Source organism: Sphaeramia orbicularis, unplaced genomic scaffold, assembly GCF_902148855.1.
Source record: "Sphaeramia orbicularis unplaced genomic scaffold, fSphaOr1.1, whole genome shotgun sequence".
In the NCBI taxonomy this organism is placed as follows: domain Eukaryota; kingdom Metazoa; phylum Chordata; class Actinopteri; order Kurtiformes; family Apogonidae; genus Sphaeramia; species Sphaeramia orbicularis.
In genome coordinates this window covers 106,913-128,925 of record NW_021941607.1, presented here as the reverse complement: position 1 = coordinate 128,925, position 22,013 = coordinate 106,913, and the positions used below count along the sequence as shown (strand labels likewise).

Genomic DNA, 22,013 nt, shown 5'->3' with positions numbered 1-22,013 from the left:
GGGTTTGGATGACAATTTCAAAAACATTAAACAGGAGTGTTTAGAACAGGGCTCACCAACACGGTGCCCGTGGGCACCAGGTCACCCGCAGGCCTGTTCTAAAAATAGAACTAGTTCAGGGTTCTTCAACATGTTGCTTGTGATCTACCGGTGGTTCTCCAGTGGTCACTAATATAAGAACACAAAGCTGATTGGTCCTTTGGTTGAACAGGTCTAAATTTCCACCCAATCAAAATTACAAGTGTCCCCCTCCCGAGATGAAACGGTCAACTAGCTGTCAATCAGACTTTAGCGCTGGTTTGCTGCCTGTCATTGGAGAGGGGCGGGGCCCAGGATGAGCCAGATGCCAGGCAGGAAGTGGGTTTAGCCCCGCAACCATGTGGGCGGAGTTTAGTCAGGAGTTATTTTCACCAACAATGAGGCACGGACTTCTGTTTGACTAATGTGAAAGACCAGTGTGTGTGTGTGTGTGTGTGTGTGTGTGTGTGTGTGTGTGTGTGTCTGATTTGTGGCGCGTTCTGGAAGTCAGTAAAAGATGCAACGTGGAGCAGAACAATCCGTGTATCATTCGTTCATTCGTTTTTCAATTTAAAACCAAAAATGAAAAAACAAAAAAACGACTTGTTTTTTTGTTTTTCATTTTCAAAACCAGGATGAAAAACGGATAACGGTTCGTTTTTCCATTTCCCGATTTTGTGCTCAAATGAAAAATGGACAAAACGGATAACAACCGTTTCATCTGATTTTGCTATTTTCAATATAGTTAAGTTGCCTGACCCGGAAGTAGTCGTAATCAGGGAAAAATAAACAAACGGAATCGTGGCCGGTGTCCTGTCTACCTGTCGAGTTGAGCTACTGACTCCTAAACGTTTTCACAGTTTAAATGACCATCGATTTGTGCTCCTCCAGGCAGAAGGGAGTCATATTTTGTAAGTATATTTCTTTTATAGTGCCTTTTGAGCAGTAAGCACGGAGGCAATTATGTGCATGTGCACGAAAGATAGACGTAGAATATTGAAGTGAGATGATAATAGCGTAAGGAAGTTCTCATTGTATGATATTAGCCTGAAGTATGTGGGTCACCTCGGTGTTAATGGCGTTTAGATTATTGTCTAAGTTAGTTCAACGAACGAGAACAATGGTAGCCTACTACTTAACTGACTAAATCTATGTGAACAGTTCCCTTCACTACCCACACTTGTGTGAATTATGTTATGATTCCATACATGCTGAGGACGAGTAGGCTAGGTTTGGAAAACCAAAGAAATGCCTGACTGCACAAATACCTCCATACCTAGTTCCCCAGTCTGTCTTCTTTGTTATTTATCATATGCACATCTCTAACTTGTGTGGGTGTACGTGTATTAAAGTGTCTGAATGTGGCTTTTTACAAAAAATGTGTTTTGTTGTGTGTTTTCTAGTTTTTCCATTTGTGAAGGCTTATAGGTATGGAGCAGAGGTGACAGGAGAATCTACATGACCTGTCTGAGAGGAAACACCCAGACAGGTCAAAGAAATCTCAAAAATGAAGCTGAAGGAGATATGCTGAGAGGTTTAGACTAAAAGGTGAGTAGGCAAAGGTGTATTCAAATATATCTATGTTTTGGTAAAATGTCTTTTTGTTTCTATGTACTTTATGAATGTTCCGTGCAGAAGGACAGCTCTTCTATGGGAACACAAAGATGATCCAGTCCCCAACAGAAGCCAGATCACTGGCTGGATGATGATGGAAGTGACAATTCAAACAAAGTATTACCAAACCACAATGTGGTTTTTTCCCTATTACTGATTTTTTTTTTTGGGTGTGTGTGCTTGTTTTTGTAATACAGGTAATTGATGCATACATTCATATCCTTGTTGAAAAACAGCAGGCAAATGCTGGATGTAAAACTATATTGTTCTCAATGCATGTGTACTTAATACACTATACACTCAATACACACGAACTAACACACACTTAATTTTTTTTAACAGGGATCCATTCATCAGCTCTGTGCTGTGGTAGCTGGAAGTTTGTTTTCCAGAAGATTTCAGCCTCTTAGAAAAGCAGTCTATTTGTTTGTTTTTATCTAGCCATATCACCTAACACCAGTAACCTGAATTAACAATAATTTGATATAAAACCCATTCTTCAGATGAAATTTCCAGTGTTAAAAAGATGGATTTGTCCTGTAAATGTAGGTGCTCACTGGATTTTAGTGGTTTTCTACTATTTTCCTCAGACCTATTTCTGAGATGTGTGTGTGTATATATATATATATATATATATATATATATATATATATATATATATACATACATATATACATGCATTTCAGTTGACCTGATGCATGTCCTAGTGTGATGGAATAACATGAATACAGTAATCATTTATAGATGGTCACCATGTCACAGAGGACACTGCTACTTGTTGATCCACACAAGTATATTGTGTATTTCGTATGCTTGTTATGCTTTTTAAACAATAATTAGGAATTTCTTGAGGATGGTGGGCCATGAAGTCCAAGGAGATAAATGGACTGTAAAAACTGTTCACCACAACAAGCAGCAAGATGCCAGTAGGTGTGGGATTTAGGTGTTAAAGGTAAAGATTTGAATTCAGACTGTTTGTAGTAAACTGTTTTTTTTCCCTTTATGTTAGCCAGTCATATGTAACTGAATGCCTAAAATGCCATTTTGCAGTTTGCAGAAGGGTTTCTCAACAATGGAGACATCGCAAGCATCCAGACCCATCCTGCAGAGGTTTTAAAGGCTCAATAGGAAGCAGCATGTGCCCTCCTACAGGTGGGAGGTCTGTGGGAAGAAACATGAAGCCACCACGGATGGGATCAATACGGACACCACATGTCCCTCACAAGATCAAACTAGTGAATATAGTGTATATGTCAAATAAAGTTGACTTGATTTGAATGTAATGTTTCTTCTGTTTTCCCATGTTCAATGTGTCGAGTATCACAAAGGTGAGGTGTGTTACCTGTAGTAGGAGCTTTATTTAATAGAAGTTATAAGTGTCTAAATGAGCTACCTTTACCCATATTCATATGAATAAGTAAATAATGGTGTTTCTATAGTAGGAGCTTTATTTAATAGAAGTTATAAGTGTCTAAATGAACTACCTTTACCCATATTCATATGAATAAGTATAATGGTGTTTATATAGTAGGAGCTGTATTTAATAGAAGTTATAAGTGTCTAAATGAACTACCTTTACTCATATTCATATGAATAAGTAAATAATGGTGTTTATATAGTAGGAGCTTTATTTAATAGAAGTTATAAGTGTCTAAATGAGCTACCTTTACTCATATTCAACTGAATAAGTAAATAGTGGTGTTTATATAGTAGGAGCTTTATTTAATAGAAGTTATAAGTGTCTAAATGAACTACCTTTACTCATATTCATATGAATAAGTAAATAATGGTGTTTCTATAGTAGGAGCTTTATTTAATAGAAGTTATAAGTGTCTAAATGAACTACCTTTACCCATATTCATATGAATAAGTATAATGGTGTTTATATAGTAGGAGCTTTATTTAATAGAAGTTATAAGTGTCTAAATGAGCTACCTTTACCCATATTCATATGAATAAGTATAATGGTGTTTATATAGTAGGAGCTTTATTTAATAGAAGTTATAAGTGTCTAAATGAACTACCTTTACTCATATTCATATGAATAAGTAAATAATGGTGTTTATATAGTAGGAGCTTTATTTAATAGAAGTTATAAGTGTCTAAATGAACTACCTTTACCCATATTCATATGAATAAGTAAATAGTGGTGTTTATATAGTAGGAGCTTTATTTAATAGAAGTTATAAGTGTCTAAATGAACTACCTTTACCCATATTCATATGAATAAGTAAATAATGGTGTTTATATAGTAAGAGCTTTATTTAATAGAAGTTATAAGTGTCTAAATGAACTACCTTTACTCATATTCATATGAATAAGTAAATAATGGTGTTTCTATAGTAGGAGCTTTATTTAATAGAAGTTATAAGTGTCTAAATGAACTACCTTTACCCATATTCATATGAATAAGTAAATAATGGTGTTTATATAGTAGGAGCTTTATTTAATAGAAGTTATAAGTGTCTAAATGAACTACCTTTACCCATATTCAACTGAATAAGTAAATAATGGTGTTTCTATAGTAGGAGCTTTATTTAATAGAAGTTATAAGTGTCTAAATGAACTACCTTTACCCATATTCATATGAATAAGTAAATAGTGGTGTTTATATAGTAGGAGCTTTATTTAATAGAAGTTATAAGTGTCTAAATGAACTACCTTTACCCATATTCATATGAATAAGTAAATAGTGGTGTTTATATAGTAGGAGCTTTATTTAATAGAAGTTATAAGTGTCTACATGAACTACCTTTACCCATATTCATATGAATAAGTAAATAATGGTGTTTATATAGTAAGAGCTTTATTTAATAGAAGTTATAAGTGTCTAAATGAACTACCTTTACTCATATTCATATGAATAAGTAAATAATGGTGTTTCTATAGTAAGAGCTTTATTTAATAGAAGTTATAAGTGTCTAAATGAACTACCTTTACCCATATTCATATGAATAAGTAAATAATGGTGTTTATATAGTAGGAGCTTTATTTAATAGAAGTTATAAGTGTCTAAATGAACTACCTTTACCCATATTCAACTGAATAAGTAAATAATGGTGTTTCTATAGTAGGAGCTTTATTTAATAGAAGTTATAAGTGTCTAAATGAACTACCTTTACCCATATTCATATGAATAAGTAAATAATGGTGTTTCTATAGTAGGAGCTTTATTTAATAGAAGTTATAAGTGTCTAAATGAACTACCTTTACCCATATTCATATGAATAAGTAAATAGTGGTGTTTATATAGTAGGAGCTTTATTTAATAGAAGTTATAAGTGTCTACATGAACTACCTTTACCCATATTCATATGAATAAGTAAATAATGGTGTTTCTATAGTAGGAGGTTTATTTAATAGAAGTTATAAGTGTCTAAATGAACTACCTTTACTCATATTCATATGAATAAGTAAATAGTGGTGTTTATATAGTAGGAGCTTTATTTAATAGAAGTTATAAGCCTGCATAAATATGTTACCTGTAGTAGGAGCTTTATTTAATAGAAGTTATAAGTGTCTACATGAACTACCTTTACCCATATTCATATGAATAAGTAAATAATGGTGTTTCTATAGTAGGAGGTTTATTTAATAGAAGTTATAAGTGTCTAAATGAACTACCTTTACTCATATTCATATGAATAAGTAAATAATGGTGTTTATATAGTAGGAGCTTTATTTAATAGAAGTTATAAGCCTGCATAAATATGTTACCTGTAGTGGGAGCTTTATTTGATAGAAGTTATAGGCCTGTCAAAATTAGCTTCCTCTACCCATATTCATATGAATAAGTAAATTATGGTGTTTTTCTGCAGTAGAAGCATCATTTCATTTTCAAATAGGCGTGTCAAAACATAAGGTCGCATGTTTTGACGGGGTAGCGTCAATCGCTAGACGTCGCTGTCGATATAAGCTACTGGTAGCTGCTCGACGGAGCAGGATGGCTTGATACGTGCGCGAAGCGGGGAGCACAGCTCGGTTCTGAGTTTTGTAAACGAAACCAGTTCCATGATCCTCAAAGGGAAGTGATTCCGAAATCCTTAAAACGGAACGGGTTCCTTAAACGGAGCTCCAGCCTGGATCAGCCACTACTGGCCCACTGACTGAGAAAATCAGAGCTGAATTTTTATTTCGTCATAGTACAGTATAAAATTAGTTTTTAAAAACTGGCTCTGTTTTTCCTAATTAACGAGATACTGTTTTCTAAAAAAAAAAAAAAAAAAAAAAAAAAAAAAAATTAAATTCAAAATTGTTTATTTCTCCCAAGTAACGACTACTTCCGGGTCAGACAACTTAACTATATTGAAAATAGCAAAATCGGATGAAACGGTTGTTATCCGTTTTTTCCATTTTTCATTTGAGCACAAAATCGGGAAATGGAAAAACGAACCGTTATCCATTTTTCAGTCTGGTTTTGAAAATGAAAAACAAAAAAACAAGTCATTTTTGGTTTTAAATTGAAAAACGAATGAACGAATGATACACGGATTCAGAACTTCACCAAAGTTCACAGCAACTGTTCTGGAGGTTCTCCAGTGGGAATCAGCCTCCGTGAACAGAAGGTAAAAGAGCTGAAAACTCCAGTCCAAACCAACAGTCCATGTTCAGTAAACTGACCAGGACCAGCTTCAGCAGAACCATCAGTGAAGTGGGTCACATCCTGGACCAGCACAAACATATGTACACTATCTGCGCATGCGCTCAGACAGCTGCAGTCGGACCTGAACAGGTGCGCCTGCGTTTGACTCCAGTGTGATGACTGTAGAAGTGACGGGGACGGTGCATTCATGTGCACAAAGTTCTGCTTTTAATTCATATGTTTTGACAAAATATGTGAATTTAGAAAAGGTCAAATCCTTCAGAAAAACAGCAGCACATGCTGGTGAAGTTTTATTGTGTGAGTGACAGCGTTCCTTTTCACAGTTTCAGAGTATTAAAAATGCACATACAGGTGTGTAGTATTTGTTTTTAATAATTCTATAAAATATGCAGGATTGTTCCATTTCATAATTTCTGACATAGTATTAAAATATTTAGGAATACAGCAGCAAAGGCTTGTATTTGTTTTGTTTTTTTTCTACGTTTGATTTTCTTAATTAAAGTAAAATAATAGTTTCATATTAACATTTTTTAAGTATTGTAAATGTTAAAACAAAGATATATAAATAAATAAAATAAATGAAGAGCACAATGTTACAAACGTATGATACAAAATATGAGTATGTATGAAAAATAGCTATGTAAATAAATGTTGTTAAATTAGAGTAGCCCTCCGGCAACTTCATTAGGTAAAAGTAGCCCACAGAGGAGAAAAGGTTGGAGACCCCTGCTTTAGAACATCTTGTTGCATCAGAAAATCAGGGCTAATGTGGTATTTGATATTAAGCCCCCCCCCCCCCCCCCCCCCCACACACACACACACACACTTACAGGCACAAACGTGCCCCTTTAACCCTTACAGAGCCAAACGTGCCCCTTTAACCCTCACAGAGCCAAACGTGCCCCTTTAACCCTCACAGAGCCAAAGGTGCCCCTTTAACCCTCACAGAGCCAAAGGTGCACCTTTAACCCTTACAGAGCCAAACGTGCCCCTTTAACCCTCACAGAGCCAAACGTGCCCCTTTAACCCTCACAGAGCCAAAGGTGCACCTTTAACCCTTACAGAGCCAAACGTGCACCTTTAACCCTCACAGAGCCAAAGGTGCACCTTTAACCCTTACAGAGCCAAACGTGCCCCTTTAACCCTCACAGAGCCAAACGTGCCCCTTTAACCCTCACAGAGCCAAAGGTGCACCTTTAACCCTTACAGAGCCAAACGTGCCCCTTTAACCCTCACAGAGCCAAAGGTGCACCTTTAACCCTTACAGAGCCAAAGGTGCACCTTTAACCCTTGGTCACTTTAGTGCAGTGGTTCTATTCCCTTCCTTCGGGGTCAGTCAAACAGGGTGTGGTCTGAACACAAATGTGTTCATGTTACGTCACTGGGTGGTGGTGTTTGTTTGTCAGGATCAGAGGAGCTGGGAGATGAACAGACAGATGGTGAGAACAGAGAAAGGTTTTAATCCTGGAGTGACATATGGACCTCCTCTGTCCTCCTGCCCCCCCCACCCCCCCCTTTACTGACACAGGCCTCACATTCACTTCTGTTTCCACACACTGGTGTCCTCAGCTCCACACACACATGACCTACAGTCCTGCATTCACCTTCAAACCTATACCTGCTGACTGCACACACACACACACACACACACACACACACACAGGGTGGGGAAGCCAAATGTACAATATTTTGAGGCAGGGATTGAAAGACAGTGTATGACCAGTTAGTTTATTGAAAGTCATGAGAATTTATTTGCCACAAGAAAATGTCCATAATAGAAAATGTTTTTATTCTATGTGTCCTCCTTCTTTCTCAATAACTGCCTTCACACGCTTCCTGAAACTTGTGCAAGTGTTCCTCAAATATTGGGGTGACAACTTCTCCCATTCTTCTTTAATAGTATCTTCCAGACTTTCTGGTAATAGTTTTGCTCATAGTCATTCTCTTCTTTCCATTATAAACAGTCTTTATGGACACTCCAACTATTTTGGAAATCTCCTTTGGTGTGACGAGTGCATTCAGCAAATCACACACTCTTTGACGTTTGCTTTCCTGATTACTCATATGGGCAAAAGTTTCTGCAAAGGTATGGATAATAGTGTTAGGTATGATTATGACATCAGTATATGTTTGGGTTCAAAACAACTGACGTAGTGTCTGCTGAGAAAAAACAACTACATGTTCAGTGTACATTTGGCTTCCCCACCCTGTACACACACACACACACACACACACACACACACACATATGAAACATGTATTTGGGTTTAATGAATAATACAAATGAAATGACAGTAAGAGTGAAAGAGACACAATGTGTTTGTGTTCAGACTGAACAGAACAGAAGGATTTACCATCCACCCATCCATCCATCCATCCACCCACCCATCCACCCACCCATCCATCCACCCATCCATCCATCCACCCACCCATCCACCCACCCATCCATCCACCCATCCATCCACCCACCCATCCACCCACCCATCCATCCATCCATCCACCCATCCATCCATCCACCCACCCATCCACCCACCCATCCACCCATCCACCCACCCATCCATCCATCCATCCACCCATCCACCCACCCATCCATCCACCCATCCATCCATCCACCCACCCATCCATCCATCCATCCATCCACCCATCCATCCACCCACCCATCCACCCACCCATCCATCCATCCATCCATACATCCACCCATCCATCCACCCACCCATCCATCCACCCATCCATCCATCCATCCATCCATCCATCCATCCACCCATCCACCCACCCATCCATCCACCCATCCACCCATCCACCCACCCATCCATCCATCCACCCATCCATCCACCCATCCACCCACCCGTCTGTACAGAACTCTTCTTTCATTCTGAATGTCACTCAGTGGTTTCATCGTTCAGTCGAGCAGCAGGAATGTGTTGAATGATTACTGATGTAGACACACACACACAACTGTGTGTGTATGTGTGTGTGTGTGTGTGTGTGTGTGTGTGTGTGTGTGTTGGCTTTCTCTGCAGATCTATGGCTGAGGACATTTTTGATCCCCTCCATTCAAACCCTGTCTGTGTCCATGTCCTCATCCTCACGTCACAACTGTCCACTGTGTGTCCATCAGTCTGTGGACATATTTATCTGTAGTTTAACAGAATTTCACTGTTTATTTGACAGATTTTTCCTGTATTTTTCAGATACAGAAAAACATCAATGAAATGACAAAACCAGACTGTGATTTTACATGTCAAATGGAAAAGAACAGGAAAAAACTGAAACTGTGAAGAACCAGAAAATTTAAATTTCTTAACAGAATTTTTTTTTTCTTTTCAGAGAAATACAGTTCAAATACATTTGCAAATGTATCATAATTTCACAAATATTTCTTTTCTATTTATGAGATTAAACTGTTAATTTAAAGTTTGATACTGTAATAAATAGATAAATACATACATAAATAAATAAATAAATAAAACCAGATAAAATTACTGACAGTTAACAGTAACAGAAGTATTAGTTCTGTCAGTTGAACCAGACTTGTTTGTTCATTGACAAATATCTTGTGTAATTACAGGAGGTTTCACAACAAAAATGTTGAATAAATGTATTTTTGTGAATGTATAACATGTATAAGCACTGATAAACTGTCCAAATACAGTTTTTATCAGTGGATTGGACAACTGAGTCTCATTGAAAATTATTTATTTATATATTTATAGGGAATTGGATTGTTTTAATACATGTAAATATTCTTTATTAAACATTAAAAAGTCAAAAAAATATGCAAAATCTCATGTAAAGTTAGAGCAAAAAACTGTATTTGAATTATGGAAAATCACCGTATTTTTATGAGATGGTTATTTCTGTTGTTTTACAGTATTTTTTGACACCCCTGCTGCTGGAATAATACTGTTTTTTAAGCTTTTTTTTTTTTTTTTTTTTTTACAGTGTAGGAGAAGTCCATGCAGAACCAGGACGTTTGGACTGAACTTCAGTCTTTTTAAAGCAGTGGACCATGGAACTGATCACATGTGGACTGGGTTGAAGGTCCATGTGTGCATGTGCGTTCCAGTCCAGGTCCTGGTCCTGGTCCAGTCCTGGTCCTGGTCCCAGACTCGTGTCTCTTTGCTGTCAGACTGACTGAGCGTCTCCTGTGCACATCTGCTCTTCCTGTCTGCTCGTCTGTCTCTTCTCATTTCCATCTCTTCCTCTCTCTCTCTCTCTTCTTCCTCTCTCTCTCTCTCTCTCTCTCTTCTTCCTCTCTCTCTCTCTCTCTCTCTCTCTTCTTCCTCTCTCTCTCTCTCTCTCTCTCTTCTTCCTCTCTCTCTCTCTCTCTCATTAGCTTCACTTGTCACTCTGGTTTTCTGTCTGGTCACTTTGGAGCTTTTTGCTTCTGTTTTTTTTTTTTTTTTTTTTTATTACATCACAGGTGTTGAAATATCCACATTAAAAAAACTCACTTATATTCTTGTCCTGAAACGACTCTACACGTATTTTTTCTGTCTGAACACTCTTCTAACTTCTGTTCCAAAATTGAAAAATATATCACATCTAAAAGTAATGCACTGTAAAAAAAAAAAAAAAAAAACCTTAAAAAAACAATATTATTCCGGCAGCAGGGGCGCCCAAAAAATACTGTAAGATAACAGAAAATAACCATCTCATAAAAATACGGTGATTTTCCATAATTCAAATACAGTTTTTTGCTCTAACTTTACATGAGATTTTGCATATTTTTTTGACTTTTTAATGTTTAATAAAGAATATTTACATGTATTAAAACAATCCAATTCCTTATAAATATATATATAAATAATTTTCAGTGAGACTCAGTTGTCCAATCCACTGATAAAAACTGTATTTGGACAGTTTATCAGTGCTTATACATGTTATACATTCACAAAAATACATTTATTCAACAGTTTTGTTGTGAAACCTCCTGTAATTACACAAGATATTTGTCAATTAACAAACAAGTCTGGTTCAACTGACAGAACAAATACTTCTGTTACCGTTAACTGTCAGGAATTTTATCTGGTTTTATTTTTTTTTTACAGTATTAAACTTTAAATTAACAGTTTAATCTCATAAATAGAAAATAAATATTTGTGAAATTATGATACATTTGCAAATGTATTTGAACTGTATTTTTCTGTGAAAAAAGAAAAAAAAATTGTTTTAAAAAATTTTAATTTTCTGGTTCTTCACAGTTCCAGTTTTTTCATGTTCTTTTCCATTTGACATGTAAAATCACAGTCTGTTTTTGTCATTTCATTGATATTTTCCTGTATCTGAAAAATACAGGAAAAATCTGTAATGAAAAGATAACTATAACATCCCAAAATGTAATTACATATTTTAAACATGACATTCACAATTTAGAATTGGTTGTAAATTTGTTCATTTTATTTGGAAAATTTCATAGACATAAAAACTAAATATACAAAAAAAAAAAAAAAAAAACATACCCAAATTTTAAAATCTTCCTGATGGAATTTGAAAAATATATTAAATCTTTTGAATTTATCAGTAATAATAAAAGTTGTCACACCCTGGGTATTTATAAATTATTCTTCAATATTGACTGAACTCTGTTGCCTTTATTTATTTTTGTTAGATTTGTTATTTTTATTTATGTATTTACTTTTTTATACTTTTATTTGTATATTCTGCTTTGTATCTTTAAATCTATACATTATTTTCTTAAACTTATTTGTTCAAATACTTTTTCCTTTTTCACATTTCGTTGTTTGTTCAAAATTTATGTATTATATACTCAAATGTTTTCAATAAAGTTGGAAAAAAAACTCACTTATTTTCATCTAAATAGGAAAAAAAAGCTTGCCAAGAAAAATTTTACATCAGAAAAAAATACTCATTTAAAAAAAAAAAAAAAAAAAAAAAAATCTAACTTTTTAAAATATGAATTTCCAGCTAATATCAAACTGGATTTTACGAGTAAAAAAGTTTGTCATTTTTTACAGTGAGTATTTGAACTCAATGTGCAATAACATCAACGTTTAAATACCCTGTTAGGAAAATACTCACAGGTGTGATCGGAAAAGGGCGAAAAAGAAGCAAAAATATGGAAGGAAATCTGTGTCATCAGGTTTTGAATTATAAAAGCCACTGAATTTCTAGCACTGAATTATTTTTTTTATGAACCAGTTTGCAAACTGGTTTATAAAGCAACAACTGGTTTATAAAACATCAACCCACGCCAACTGTTAACACCCCCCCCAGTGCATTAGGGTGGACTGTCTAGGGTGGACTGTCTGGTTCTTTAGGGTGGACTGTCTAGGGTGGACTGTCTGGTTCTTTAGGGTGGACTGTCTAGGGTGGACTGTCTGGTTCTTTAGGGTGGACTGTCTAGGGTGGACTGTCTGGTTCTTTAGGGTGGGCTGTCTAGGGTGGACTGTCTGGTTCTTTAGGGTGGACTGTCTAGGGTGGACTGTCTGGTTCTTTAGGGTGGACTGTCTAGGGTGGACTGTCTGGTTCTTTAGGGTGGACTGTCTAGGGTGGACTGTCTGGTTCTTTAGGGTGGACTGTCTAGGGTGGACTGTCTGGTTCTTTAGGGTGGACTGTCTAGGGTGGACTGTCTGGTTCTTTAGGGTGGACTGTCTAGGGTGGACTGTCTGGTTCTTTAGGGTGGACTGTCTGGTGCAGGTCAGTCAGAACGGGTCAGTCCTTTCCTGGGTTCTGTTTCATCCTTAGTCCAAGTCCATAATTCTAGACCCTGTCACAGATCCTCCTGCTGGTTCCAGACTCTGCAGTGGAACTCTGCTGTCACTGACACAAATGAATGAACAGCTGAAGGACATGAAGACATGAGCCACAGACACTGATGACAGGTCAGACTGGTTACCAGGACAACCCCCCACAAAAACAAACAAACAAAAAAAAAAACAGATTTACATGATTCACCAGAGCCTCAGTTTAAGGTCAGAAAAGCCTGACTTCTGGATTTGTCCAAACAGGACTTTGTGTGGTGACCCCTTTGACCCCTTGTCAGTCTACCACCTCCTACACTATATTTCCAAAAGTCTTGTCTCCTCCATCCCAATCCTCAGACTCAGCTGTTCCAGTCCCTTCCATGTCCACAGGTGGATTAAATCCAGCCCTAGGCATGCAGACTGCTTTTACAAACATTTGGGACAGAATGGGTCTCTCTCAGGAGCTCAGTGAATTCCATCGTGGAACTGTGATAGGATGCCACCTGTGACACAAATCCAGTGGTGAACTTTCCTGGCTCCTAAATATTCCACAGTCAGCTGTCAGCTGGATTAGAAGAAAGTGGAAGTGTTTGGGAACGACGGCGACTCAGCCACGCAGTGGTAGGCCACGGAAACTGACGGAGCGGGGTCAGCGGATGCTGAGGCACAGAGTGTGAAGAGGTGGACGACTGTCTGCAGAGTCAATGGTACAGACCTCCAAACTTCATGTGTCCTTCAGATTAGCTCCAGAACAGTGCGCACAGAGCTTCATGGAATGGGTTTCCGTGGCCGAGCGGCCGCATCCGAGCCATACATCAGCAAGTGCAATGCACAGCGGTGGATGCAGTGGTGTAAAGCACGCCGCCACTGGACTGTAGAGCAGGGGAGGAGCCTTCTCTGGACTGACCAATCACACTTCTCCATCTGGCGATCTGACGGACGGGTCTGGGTTCGGCGGTCGCCAGGAGAACGATACTTGTGGGAGCGCATTGTGCCGAGTGTAAAGTTTGGTGGAGGGGGGGTTATGGTGTGGGGTTGTTTTTCAGGAGCTGGGCTGGGCCCCTTAGTTCCAGTGAAAGGAACTGGGAATGCTTCAGCAGAACAAGACATTTGGGACAATTCCACGCTCCCAACTTTGTGGGAACAGTTTGGAGCCGGCCCCTTCCTCTTCCAACATGACTGTGCACCAGTGCACAAAGCAAGGTCCATTTGGACATGGAGGACAGAGTCTGGTGTGGATGAACTGGACTGGCCTGCACACAGTCCTGACCTCAACCCCATAGAACACCTTTGGATGAATTAGAGCGCAGACTGAGAGCCAGGCCTTCTGTCCAACATCAGTGTGGGACCTCACAAATGAGCTTCTGGAAGAACGGTCCAAAATTCCCATGAACACACTCCTAAACCTTGTGGACAGCCTTCCCAGAAGAGTTGAAGCTGTTAGAGCTGCAAAGGGTGGAGCCACGTCAGACTGAACCCATAGACTAGGAATGGGATGGACCTGACATTCATATGGGAGTCAAAGCAGGAGAGGGAATACTGTTGGAAATATAGTGTAGAATCAGCTGAGGTTTGTTGTCATATTCAGTGTTTGGTAACTAGTTCTAATCTTACTGTACAGAACCCTGGTCCAATCAGAGAACAGAGGTCCAGAAGTGGAACCCTAGTCCAGTTTGGAACCCTGGTCCAGTTTGGAACCCTGGTCCAGTTTGGAACCCTGGTACTCACCATGGTAGTTTCAGCGATGGAACCAAAGCTGTTGATGAAGATGTTACAGGAAACATTGACTGGAGGACCTGAAGAACAGAAAGAGGAGTTTGGTCTGATTTATTCGAACTGTTCATAGAATGACAGACATGTTGTGATGCATCGTTTTCTATTTACAGTTTTTACTCCATACAGAAAAAAAATAGGGGAAGAAAATGTAAAAGAGGGAATACTGAAGAGGTAAATATGACTGAATAAAAAAACTGACAATAAATGAATAAGATGTCAGATGAAAATAAAATATAGAAATAAACAAGAAAAGAGATAAAGAAAATTTAAATAGAAGGCAACGCAGAAACAAATGTTGGGATAAAATTAAAGAAGGAAAAATATAAATGAGGACAAAATAGATAAATAAATGGTACGGGAATGAACTTATCAAGCCATTTTTATATTTGCATATATATTTTTCAGTATGGCAGGTTCAGTCCTCCATAGCCTAGGTGTCAGAAGAGAAAGACTGATGGGGAAGGGGGGGGGGCTCTGGACTTCCACTGATGTAAAGGTCCATAGAAAGTCAGTCAGATCTGTGGTAGAAGTGGAGGGCATGTCACTGTAGATAGATTCTGCAACAGGAGGAAGAAGTTCAAAGATCCAGCGAACTTCCACGTGTAGATACAACTGTGTAACAGATGTGTTCAGTGATGAACGAGAAAAGGCTTAGACAGAGGATCTGAAAGGTTCTGATGAGACAGACGATGGACTGAAGCAAGGTTCCAACAGTTCTAGATTTTTCATTCTAGTTTAGTTTGATTTAGTTTGGACTTTTTTTTCTCTAATTCAGTTTGTTTTAATTAGTTTTTAGAGCAGGTTTGATAGTTTTTATTAGTTTTCATTTTTTTTCTAAATGCTTAATTGTAGTTTAGTTTTAGTTTAGTTGTGGTTTAGTTTTAGTTTAGTTGTAGTTTAGTTATAGTTCAGTTTTAGTTTAGTTTTATTTTAGTTGTAGTTTAGTTTTAGTTTAGTTGTGGTTTAGTTTTAGTTTAGTTGTAGTTTAGTTTTAGTTTAGCTGTAGTTTAGTTTTAGTTTAGTTGTAGTTTAGTTGTAGTTTAGTTTTAGTTGTAGTTTAGTTGTAGTTCAGTTGTAGTTTAGTTTTAGTTGTAGTTTAGTTGTAGTTCAGTTTTAGTTTAGTTTTAGTTTAGTTGTAGTTTAGCTGTAGTTTAGTTTTAGTTTAGTTGTAGTTTAGTTGTAGTTTAGTTTTAGTTGTAGTTTAGTTGTAGTTCAGTTGTAGTTTAGTTGTAGTTTAGTTGTAGTTTAGTTTTAGTTTAGTTTTAGTTCAGTTTTAGTTTAGCTGTAGTTTAGTTTTAGTTTAGTTTTAGTTTAGTTGTAGTTCAGTTGTAGTTTAGTTTTAGTTTAGCTGTAGTTTAGTTTTAGTTTAGTTTTAGTTTAGTTGTAGTTCAGTTGTAGTTTAGTTTTAGTTGTAGTTTAATTGTAGTTCAGGTGTAGTTTAGTTGTAGTTTAGTTTTAGTTCAGTTTTAGTTCAGTTTTAGTTTAGTTTTAGTTTAGTTTAGCTGTAGTTTAGTTTTAGTTTAGTTGTAGTTCAGTTGTAGTTCAGTTGTACTTTAGTTGTAGTTCAGTTGTAGTTCAGTTGTAGTTTAGTTGTAGTTCAGTTGTATTTCAGTTGTAGTTCAGTTTTAGTTTAGTTGTAGTTCAGTTGTAGTTCAGTTGTAGTTCAGTTGTAGTTCAGTGGTCTCTTTTCTCTTCTTCTCTGTGCTCCTATTCAAATCAATCCCAGACAGGACTCTGCTGCTTTAGTCTCCATGTTTCCAGGTAGAGTGGGGACCAGAAGACGACTGGAAACCACAAGTGAACACAAGTGACGGAGCAAAAAGTGTCGTATGGAGACAGCACAGAAAACTGAGAGAGACAAAGAAATCCATTGAACATCAATCTGACATTGACAAAGACCAAAACCAAGGGAATTTGATCCAGAATTTTGATCTGTTTTAGTTAGTTTAGTAAACACACAATACAGTTTCAGTTAGTTAGGGTTTTTCTTTTAATTATAGTTTTTATTTAGCTCACCAGCCGACAGGTCGTAAGCTATTGTCATCGTCTGTCGTTGTCTGTCATCATCTGTCGTCGTCCTCGTTGTCTGTTGTCGTCTGTCGTCGTCTGTCATCGTCGTCATTGTCTGTCGTCGTCTGTCGTCATCGTCTGTCATCATTGTCTGTCGTCGTTCTCTGTTGTCAATCTGTCGTCATTCTGTTGTCGTCATCTGTCATCGTCTGTCGTCATCTGTCGCCATTCTGTTGTTGTCGTCTGTTGTCGTCTGTTGTCGTCATCTGTTGTTGTCTGTCGTCGTCTGTCGTCATCTGTCATTGACATCGTCTGTTGTCGTCTGCCGTTGTCTGTCGTCCGTTACAAAACTTTTAATCGTCTTTTTCTCCTAAACTCCAGTTCTGATTGACTTCAAACTTGGTATACAGGTTCTGTATGATGATGTCAACAAAAGGTAGTGAAATTATTTGGATCTGGATCTGATTCTGGATTTGGTGCCACTTTGACAAATGTTCCCATTCTAACAGATAGGAAGTGGATTGATCCAATTAAATCAGTATCAATGATATCAAGTGTGAATTTGAATTTTTTACAGATCTGATTGAATATGAGCAAAACATGGACTATTTCTGTAATAGAATAAATACACAGAACTGGGGGAGAAGAAATGGATCTGGATACATTTACCTAAGCTTTGAATTTGGACGCTAAGATACAGGGACACTGGTCTGATTTTTATTTATTTCAGTTAACAAAAATGTTTTTACAATTCTAGTTTTTGTCATTTCGTTAGTTTACATTAACGATAAGAACCTTGGGACCAGGAGGCTCCTGAACAGTGTGTGGAACCCTCACCCAGAACAAAGCCCCTTGAGCCTCGCCTAACTCGTCTGTGGTGTTTCCTTTCTGTCTCATCTCAGCTCACGTACAGGTCACAGATTCAAAGGTCACGTACAGGTCATAGATTCAAAGGTCACGTACAGGTCACAGATTCAAAGGTCACGTACAGGTCATAGATTCAAAGGTCACATACAGGTCACAGATTCAAAGGTCACGTACAGGTCACAGATTCAAAGGTCACGTACAGGTCATAGATTCAAAGGTCACGTACAGGTCACAGATTCAAAGGTCACGTACAGGTCACAGATTCAAAGGTCACGTACAGGTCACAGATTCAAAGGTCACATACAGGTCACAGATTCAAAGGTCACGTACAGGTCACAGATTCAAAGGTCACGTACAGGTCATAGATTCGACACAAACCTTTAAAATTCGGTCGGATTCTGGCATCGTATCCAGATGTTCTGCCCATCAGTTTGTCCAGGAAATCGGATGGAGACATTGGAGGCTGACGGGACCGAGCGGCGTTGTCCACCTCCTTACACTGACCGCCACTGGTGGACACACACACACACACACACACACACACACACACACACACACACACACAGTTAACACCACTGGTATTTTCACAGCATCATTGTGTGCGTCTTCACTTCAGTTCAAACATCTTTGACGGTTACTTTTCAACACAAACTCAAGTTTACTGCAAATGTTGAGTTCTTGGAAATAAAGGAAAACTGAAGCGGTGTTTTGAAACAATGGCATCTTGAAGTGAAATGTGGTCGAATGCACCTGGACTTAATGGACCCGTGGATGGAGGAGGAAACAGTCAAACTTCTGACATGAACTCCAGCTTTAAGAAGAGCTGGAGAATCCCAGACAGAAGAAAAAAACACAGGATTAGACTGAAGGAGGTTTGGAACGTTCACCACAATCTGTGACGAACAGGCCGCGAAAACACAAACAGGCGTTTCCAACCCACGGAAAATAAGGAAAAGGTTCAAACAGCACAGAAAGATGACAGGTTCACTTTTATCTGAGGTGTGAGGTCTGGAGAACATGGAGGGTCTTCACCCAAACCCCTCTGTCCAGTCCACCTGTTCCAGTGGTGGCTGCTGGTCTTTCAGACAGGGGGAGCTCATTGTCGCTTACATTAAAAAAACTGTCCAGTTCTTCAAACATAAATGGGTTCTCCGTTCCTTTTCAGTAAATGCTCAGTTTCTTTATCGCACACAGTCGGCGTCTGTTCCAGGACTGGATCGTTAGTTCAGTCTGACCTGTCCAACAGTCTGACCGATTTAACCATCTACAAAACCAGATGAAACTGAACAAGAAATGATTCCATTCTGGAAGTGAAACTAGAAATGGTGTAACTTCAGTTGAGTGTCCCCAGTCAGTCCAGTGGTGGTTTTCTTTCAGCTCAGTAAATGAACAGTTCATTTGGTTTGTGTGTGATTTCACAGCAGAATGTGCGACAGTATGAACCCTTTCATGCATAGTGGTCAGTCCAGTGGACAGCTTTGGGACATTCTTGGAGTTTGTTGTTTTCTTTGTCTATCAGCTGACACAGTGGACACTTCAGGGTCCAAACAGTCATGTCCCGTCAGAGAGTGAACTTTAATTAACACCATTCCAACATTTATTTCAGTACAAAGCAGCTCCTTGTTTCAGATAATCCCTTATGGTCCAACTGAAGCCAAACTGAATTTAAAGTCAAACTGGGGCTCATTCAGCAGCACTCATCTGTCATATTGTCTGTAAAATGTCCTGTCAGACACATTTGGAATCCTGTGTTTTGACCCTTCTGCATCAGCTCATCCACTGACATTCACAGTAGAACTGGAACGCTCCTGTTCTGGACAAACCTGATCTGCCGACAATATTTGACTGGAAATGAACTGATAATTGTTATTAGACTGTAATTAACATGTTTTTTGTTTTTTTTTTTAACAAAAGTTGTTTTTTTTGGTTGCATATTATCTGAGTGAGTAATAACTAGTATTAGAGTAGGTTCAAAATGTGAGGAAACATCCCATTAGCAGCATTAATAAATGGATTTGGTCCTTTCAGTCTGGAAATACATGTTTCTTTGCTTCAAAAACCTGGCGTCCAGCTGAGTGGATATTTTTGTAACTCCATGAAAAATAGCTTAAAAACTGTTCGATCACTTTTTTTTTTTCATGCCTAAAGAGGAATAAAAACACACAAGGAAAAAAAATCTTGACAAAGGTTCTCATAATTCATGCATGAAAGGGTTAAACTGAACTGTGTCAGTGAAGGAACAGATCTGACAACAACTGTCAATCAAATGGGATTCAGCCTTCAGACCCAACCTCCAATCAGTACGTGGAAGCTCGGCGTCCGGCCCGGCTGAGCTCCGCCCACAGCTCAGTTTTCCCCCAGAGACGCTGAGCGTCCGGGGGCGAGACGACAGGTGTCATGTATCCAGTGCTGGTCCAGTTTGTAGTGGTTTTTCCAGCAGTTCCACTCAGTCCCATTGAAGTGCATGGACGCTGAGCGTCTACGGACAAATGCACTGAGCAGAGATGGAATGAACAAACACAGACACGGGAATGGAGGAGAAGTGAACAACATCCAGTCCACTGATCTGGGATCAAACTGATTCTGAACCAACTGGTCTGAGAGATGAACGTGTTCCAACACATTTGGAGTCAATGAAATGAAAACAACTGAACAGATTTGAGCATTTAATGGGAGTCATTTTAGGGTCAGCTGAGCTTCCACTGCAGTCGGACACAAACACCTGTGAGCTGTTGGTCCAGTTCTCCAGACCTCAGACCACGAGACGGTTTTTATGTGGATCCCTAAAAATCTATTTACAAATGAAAACAGTTATTCGTGGTTAAATGACTGATTAGTTTCGTGGGACTTTAATTATCAGTAGAAACAGTGTCTGCAGTCCTGGCTTTATTTCACTCCACTGACTGTCCCATGATTCATCTGTGTACTGATGGGCTTTTCTTCATCCTAAGCTAACGATAGCACATTAGCTTCATTACAGCTCCATCAGTGCACCGTCACATTTAGTGCAGACCTTCTAAATGCTCAGAGTGTGTTCTTGTTGCCTCTAAATGTCACGGCGAAGCTCGGCGACCCCAAAGCTCTGCTTGTGTTTGTGTGTGTTTGTCATTTGGGACAGGAGGGAACATTTCCAAAAATAACTCTGCCCACTGCTACATAAAAAAAAACACAGAACTCTGCCCACTGCTACATAAAAAAAAACACAGAACTCTGCCCACTGCTACACACAAAAAACACAGAACTCTGCCCACTGCTACATAAAAAAAACACAGAACTCTGCCCACTGCTACATAAAAAAAACACAGAACTATGCCCACTGCTACATAAAAAAAACACAGAACTATGCCCACTGCTACATAAAAAAAAACACAGAACTCTGCCCACTGCTACACACAAAAAACACAGAACTCTGCCCACTGCTACACACAAAAAACACAGAACTCTGCCCACTGCTACATAAAAAAAACACAGAACTCTGCCCACTGCTACATAAAAAAAACACAGAACTCTGCCCACTGCTACACAAAAAACACAGAACTCTGCCCACTGCTACATAAAAAACACAGAACTCTGCCCACTGCTACATAAAAAACACAGAACTCTGCCCACTGCTACATAAAAAAAACACAGAACTCTGCCCACTGCTACACACAAAAAACACAGAACTCTGCCCACTGCTACATAAAAAAAACACAGAACTCTGCCCACTGCTACATAAAAAAAACACAGAACTCTGCCCACTGCTACATAAAAAACACAGAACTCTGCCCACTGCTACATAAAAAAAAACACAGAACTCTGCCCACTGCTACATAAAAAAAACACAGAACTCTGCCCACTGCTACATAAAAAAAAAACACAGAACTCTGCCCACTGCTACATAAAAAAAACACAGAACTCTGCCCACTGCTACATAAAAAAAACACAGAACTCTGCCCACTGCTACATAAAAAAAAACACAGAACTCTGCCCACTGCTACATAAAAAAAACACAGAACTCTGCCCACTGCTACATAAAAAAAAACACAGAACTCTGCCCACTGCTACACACAAAAAACACAGAACTCTGCCCACTGCTACATAAAAAAACACAGAACTCTGCCCACTGCTACACACAAAAAACACAGAACTCTGCCCACTGCTACATAAAAAAAACACAGAACTCTGCCCACTGCTACATAAAAAAACACAGAACTATGCCCACTGCTACACACAAAAAACACAGAACTATGCCCACTGCTACACACAAAAAACACAGAACTCTGCCCACTGCTACATAAAAAAAACACAGAACTCTGCCCACTGCTACATAAAAAAAACACAGAACTATGCCCACTGCTACACACAAAAAACACAGAACTATGCCCACTGCTACATAAAAAAAAACACAGAACTCTGCCCACTGCTACACACAAAAAA

The 22,013-nt window shown here is 38.5% G+C and overlaps 1 protein-coding gene and 1 long non-coding RNA gene across 3 annotated transcripts in view; one reads left to right on the top strand and one right to left on the bottom strand.

The window, feature by feature from the left end:
• The window catches only part of LOC115416447 (glycine receptor subunit alpha-3-like), a 207,926-nt gene that overhangs the window by 97,138 nt on the left and 88,775 nt on the right, over positions 1–22,013 (bottom strand). Inside the window, exons 2-3 of the mRNA XM_030130223.1 lie at positions 17,973–18,103; positions 14,670–14,737 (exon numbers count right to left, since the gene is read on the bottom strand). Coding sequence (XP_029986083.1) covers positions 14,670–14,737; positions 17,973–18,103 — 199 coding nt within the window. The remainder of the gene's footprint in view (positions 1–14,669; positions 14,738–17,972; positions 18,104–22,013) is intronic.
• Positions 769–2,867, top strand: LOC115416449 (uncharacterized). Of its 2 annotated transcripts, XR_003934983.1 has the most exons (4): positions 769–929; positions 1,422–1,566; positions 1,654–2,584; positions 2,683–2,867. It is a non-coding gene; the product is annotated as an uncharacterized LOC115416449 (long non-coding RNA). The 2 variants fall into 2 exon arrangements; XR_003934982.1 differs by having other exon boundaries at positions 1,422–2,584.